We start from the raw sequence: 6,000 nt of genomic DNA, 5'->3' as shown, positions 1-6,000 counted from the left end.
TTTTTAATCTAATATCGTTTTATTCATCTTTTTCTTACAATATGCTGTCATTCAAAATATACCTCATAAATAACTCATGCATACAGTAGGCACTCTATAAATATTTTGATGTCATAATTAGGTATTTTTTAGAATGACTAAAAATCCTGATGTAAAATCCCAATTGGGAAGTGCAGAATCCCATTGTAGACAAAATATATAACTTTACAATAAACATTTTTATAAGAATTTTCCCCAAAAAGGGAACACTTACAACTTGGAAATTAAAAAGTAAAAAGCAAAAAGCAACCTGAAACACAGTAGAGCATACGAGCCCTGCACCGGAGGTGCTCACAGACCACGGGCTGCCCGCACCCTGCGGCCGTCAGACATCCGACGTTCAGTCAGGAAGGTAACCACACCCCCAGAAGCTCTTAACTGCTAGCGCTACAGAATATATAAGCAACGGCCTGTGACAATTCTTAACCACATCCCTCACGTGAACACAGGAAAAAAATTCAAATACATATTTTATTCCCCAATTAAAACAATCAATGTTTTTCATCTTAAGCAGCAAGAATGATCCACAAATAACCATGAAGTCACTTTTATAGAAGCTACGTAAAATTCTGTGGAAAACACTTTGGGAGAGAAGTTCAAGAACCATAGTCTAAACATAAAACAAATCCTTGCATTAAAGGGTCTTCCAATGTTTACAAAACCAAAACAGGCTACAACCACACATGATAAAGAAGTATTTCCTAAATCCTTATTTTGGGTTAGCTTTGTAACTATGAATATTCACTCCAACTTGAAAAAAAATTATAGCACTATTATGATAAGAAAAAATAAAAGCTACCAAATGCCTAAGCTTTGAAAAGCACCTGTGCAAACCCATAGACAGAATCAAGTACTCCATGGCTGCAAAACGAAAAGTCTGCCAACTCTATCTTTCAAAAACTATATAATTCTATAAAAACTTAAATACACGGACTATATCAATACATGGAAACGTATATATAAAATACTATTAAGTGAAAAAAGCAAAATTAAAAATATAAAGTGATTACAACCATGTAAAAGTAAATATATTACAATAACAAAAACTGAAGTGAATTTAAATTTATGGAGACATAAATAGATTCAAATATTCATTCCCTGTTACTTAAGATTATAACAAAAGAAAAAAGAAAAAATAGACTATTATTTTAGATGAAACCATACTCCTAAACAATAAATACTGAAATGTATGTGAACTCCTAAAACAGAGATTTTTAAAAACCATGACTTCTATATTTCAAGTGTATCCTATGGATGGAGATCAGCCCACATTTGCTGATCTTCATGTTCCAAAACTTCCTGGCAAGGTGTACAATTACAACTGCCCTCCCTAAGGATAAAAAGAAAAAACGTTAAAGCACTGTGCAAATAAGAAAACAAGCAGCATGCTAACAAAATCTATCTAACCTGTTTTGCTCCTGCAAAAAGCCACCCACAGAGGGTTTTAAAAAACTAATTCTATATTACATATTTTACATAACATATATTTATGCTAAAAATATTTTAAAGAATGGCTTTTACACAATTCTTGATTTCAATATATACCTTATTAATGTAATTGCATGTTATGCAAATGCAGTCTTTCAGATTTATTATTGAAAATTATTCTCTACATAATTTAGAAAATGGTTAATTTCTTGGATAAAACATAGCATATTTAGAAGTCCGAAAGCCAAGTAAATCCCTTATTTCATTTCGGAATTTTGACAGATCCTGGCGTAGTTCGTTCAGATTTTCCACAGTTGCCTGGTCTGTACTTTGCATCTTCTGTCTCATGGAAGTCAGGTAACGGTGCACCAAGCAGCACATCACTTTTTGGTAGTTTTCATCTCTCTTTTGTTTCAAATTTCTCCATTCCTTCAAAACAAACAATAACATGATACTAACAATGTGCATAAACAATGTTTAAACAAGGTAGATTTTTAAAAAATATTCAGATACAAACACATATCTCTTAATGCTTTATTAGAGTATATTTTTGCCACTATGCGTTACAAAATAGTATCCAACACTTGTTTAAAACAAATCTAGCCTGCACATTTGTTTTACTCATTCACCTGTGTGCTTACATTGATGTAAAAATAGTCCTAGGAGTCCTCCGTTTACAGGTGGGATCAGCAAACGAGGACCCATAGGCCAAGTATGGCCCACTTCCTGTTTTCACGGCCTGTCAGCTAAGAACGTTTTTTACAGATGAACATTTGTAATTAATTTGACGACAGGGAACACTAATCTTGAACCCCAATTAAACAAAATGTTATTCCCCCCCAAATGGAATTCCATTCTTTTAATTCATAGACCTGTAATACAAAAAAATTATTATTCAATTATTATTACATTTTTAATTTCATCAATAAAAGCTTTGTGGAAATTTTATGTTCTTTCTTGTTCTATTTCTTTTCACATAGTATCTTTGATTTTGTCTCAGCCTGCAAAGTCTAAAATATTTACTATCTGGCCCTTTACAGAAAAAGGTTTATAGCAACATGTATTGAATTATTTATGTATTGAATAACTTTCAAGAAGAACCAGAAAAATGAGGTGACTCTAGTAGTCAATCTTTATACCAACAGAATATTCTAAATATTTTCCACGTGTTAAAACTGTGAGATGAGATTCATGAAAAAATAGCAGCTTTACCTCTCGTTCTCAATAAATACTTATTGCATCCTTACTTTACGTTAGATACTATGCCATGCATTAAGGATACAGGAGTGAAAAAAATCAGTCCCAGGCCTTAAGGAACCTGCAAATTTATGCTTTAGGGAACATCTGAGATGAGGAATTGTTAAAACTTCCCTGTTGTGACCGTAATTTCTTACCTTTAAACTGTTCTGCCGTTTAACTTTGCCTTTTGATGTATGAGAGCAAATCCATTTACTGAGGCTACTAATCAGATAGCAGATGGTCTTTGGTGAAGGAATGATGTTGAAAGGCGGGGGTAAGGTACACTTGTCATCAAAGTAGCTAAGCCACAGCTTTGCTCGAGCAAATTTCCATTCTTTGTCTTCATGATTCTGCAGGAGGGGAATCAAAAAGCAGTCCAGGATATGAATACACACGCACAGACACACACATATGGGGCAGGGAGAGTTTTAAACTGTCTAGATGTTCCCACACTTTGTAGGTAAAAATTTGGTTCAAGATTTGCTGTTAATATATATTACTTACACTAAAAAGTCTATATTGAATTTTAGAATGATACTAATTCTTAATTATAATCTTTGGTTGCCCTTGCTACTGCATACACTTGGTATGAGCTGAAGAGAATATAAAGTTTTCAGAAGAATGAACACTTACTGCAATCAACTGAAAGCTTTTATGAAGCATTGCCACCAGCAGCTTGGTGAGCACAATCACGACCACGACATTGTATGTCCCAACAATGACAGCTCCCACAAACGACTGCAGCTCTTCTCCATAGCTAAATCTTGTGACAAAGATCGCCACATGTGCTAAGGAGAAAATGTACCAGAACAAAGCAAAGCAGGTGCCAATGAACCTGTAAAGACAATTACATTTCTGTTTAAAAGGAAATTAAAGAACTCTATTAGGAAAAAATGAAGAATTCATCTATATCAACATTATGTAAAGAAAACACTGATAATCCAAGAATAATACTTTATAAATGAGATTGAACCCAACAGTACAGACATGTCTTACTTTAAACAAAGAAATAGACTCAAAAGGAAGATAAATTATTCCTGTTTAACCTCTTACTGCCTTTCTGTCTGTTCTCAACACAGCAGCCACTGTGATCCTGTTAGTATCTGATTAGATTTTGCCACTCCTCTGCTCAGAAACCAAATGCTCTCAATCCCAGTAGCCCAAAGCCCTTACAAGGGCCAACAAGGTCCTACGTGTTCCCCCTCACCTTTCTGACCTCATCTCCTACAACTCTCCTTGGATTCACTACCTTCCATCCACTCCGGCCTCCTGGTTTTCCCTTGAACATGCCAGTCATACGCCCACCTCAGGGCATTTGCCTGTGCCAGTCCCTCTATCTGCCAGTGCTCTTCCGCCAGATATCTTCTTCATGGCTGGATCCTTTACCAGCTTTATAACTTTACTGGAACGTCACCTCCTGTGGGGCCTTCTTGAGCCTCCTATCTAAAACTTCACCCTCGCACATCTATCTTCCCCAGCCCAAGCTTTATTTGTCTCTTTAGCCCTGCTCACTGTGAAATGTACTACATATTTTATTTCTCTTTTTATTGCCTGAATCACCTCACTGGAATCTAAGCTCCATGAGCTAGTTTTGTTTACTGATACTTCATTCACTCAGCACACTTTGAACAGTGTCTGCTATATAGAAGGTGTCAGATGAATATTTATTATTCATTTAATCTTATTCCCTAAATAAGATGACATGCAAGTAACTAAAAATAGTTGGTAGAATAATAGGAAGACAGCAAACATGTAATTCCATGCCCCTTCTCCCTTATTTTATTTAACAATGAGGGGAGGTATTTTGTCTGCCTCACAACTGGTTGTTCAATTCCTTATGATAGAGTAAATAAGCGAAAAAAACTATCCCTGAAGCTCTAAAGATTCTCATTTCTAATGACCTCCTAAGAAACATTAAAAATGTGAGAGCGTTTTGGCTGTAACAATGACTAGAATTGCTACTGACATTTAACACTTGAGCAGCAGAGATGCTGAACATATTGCAATACAGGACCGACAAAGACCGTCCTGCCTTAAAATATTAACACGCACCAAATGCCGAGAGATCCTCTGTTACGACAGACTTCAGTGAGAGAGACGACGTAATAATCTGGGCCTACTATTTATTTAAAATTCTATATGTAAAGTCGACTGTTAACTGATTCATGAAAAATAAGTATTTATTACAGGTTGTGAACATTAAAAAGGAATTTCTTGAAGAAAATTTGAAGTTCTATTTCTGTAGGTACTAATTCATGCATAACATGACAGAAAGAGAGCAATATATTTACTAAAAATTTAAAAAGACACTCACGAATGGAAGGTGTCATTGCTTTGCTGTTCACAGAAGATGCCCACACAGTCCTTCTGCTCCTTCGGAGTATAGCCTTTATCATACAGCTGTGTCAGTCCAATTGTGAAGGAAAACAAGACAAGGAGGAACATCCCAAGAAATTTTCCGAAATCTTGTAACATCTGTCCCATCGATATCTGCGGAATATATTACATAAGTGTTCATCAAAATTATCAGGAAAACAAAATGTTAACTATTAAATGACCAGGCTAAAAGGAAGACAAACGCACGACCCACAGGCTACTCCTTCTTGTTCCAGCTGGGTGAGATACTTCAGCACTTTCAAAACATCAAGAATTCAGCTGCCTAACAAAAAGCCATTCTAGTCATGCTCACAGTGGAGCGTCGCGTGGTGCACTCCTTGAATCTGGACCCAGTCTGCAGAAGACAAGTGCTGCTCTGAAGGTAGAGGCAGAGACATGGAGGTTTAAGAAAAGCCTAATTTGCAAGGGATAAAAGGAAAATTCCTTGCTCACACCTAAAGGGAGATAAATGCTTATTATTTACATAGCTTCTTAAATTTTACAAATATAAAATCATTATAACATAAAGTATCATTTGACTTTTGCAACGAATTCTTAAAGGACAGCCTTTCCTCCTCCAGGACTGCCCTAATCTCTTCTGCCAGGGTGATCAATTTTCTTTCATCTTGGGTCTGTTATAAGAAAATACGTGTGCAAGCCAAATGAGAGAGTCGAGTGTTAATATAAGTATCTTTAGTAATTTAGACATGTGTAGTGCATCCGGGAGCTTTATTCAAGTCTAATTTCATTCTCCTTCAATACCCCTTCAAAAGCTGGGGAATAGGTACTTTTCATAAATTCTTGGTGTTTAAATCGGCATACAAATTTGGAGAACAATTTGACATTTGTCCAACTGTCTTTTGACTCAGCAATTCTATCCCTTGGACTTTAGCCAAAAAACAGGAAGCGCATAAAGAT

General features: G+C 35.7%; 1 protein-coding gene across 7 annotated transcripts in view; it reads right to left on the bottom strand.

The window, feature by feature from the left end:
- The window catches only part of TRPC1 (transient receptor potential cation channel subfamily C member 1), a 58,310-nt gene continuing 52,310 nt past the window's right edge, over positions 1–6,000 (bottom strand). For 6 of the 7 annotated variants that reach the window (XM_046641225.1, XM_046641242.1, XM_046641266.1 and 3 more), the window contains 4 exons: positions 5,021–5,196; positions 3,340–3,541; positions 2,862–3,056; positions 1–1,896 (listed from right to left, as the gene is read on the bottom strand). In XM_046641225.1, coding sequence (XP_046497181.1) covers positions 1,669–1,896; positions 2,862–3,056; positions 3,340–3,541; positions 5,021–5,196 — 801 coding nt within the window. In that variant the 3' untranslated portion in view covers positions 1–1,668. The remainder of the gene's footprint in view (positions 1,897–2,861; positions 3,057–3,339; positions 3,542–5,020; positions 5,197–6,000) is intronic. The other variant, XR_006885448.1, reaches the window with a different exon arrangement.

Source organism: Equus quagga, chromosome 1 (assembly GCF_021613505.1).
Source record: "Equus quagga isolate Etosha38 chromosome 1, UCLA_HA_Equagga_1.0, whole genome shotgun sequence".
Lineage (NCBI taxonomy): Eukaryota > Metazoa > Chordata > Mammalia > Perissodactyla > Equidae > Equus > Equus quagga.
The sequence above is the reverse complement of the archived record's forward strand: the minus strand, read 5'-3'. Positions and strand labels throughout refer to the sequence as shown.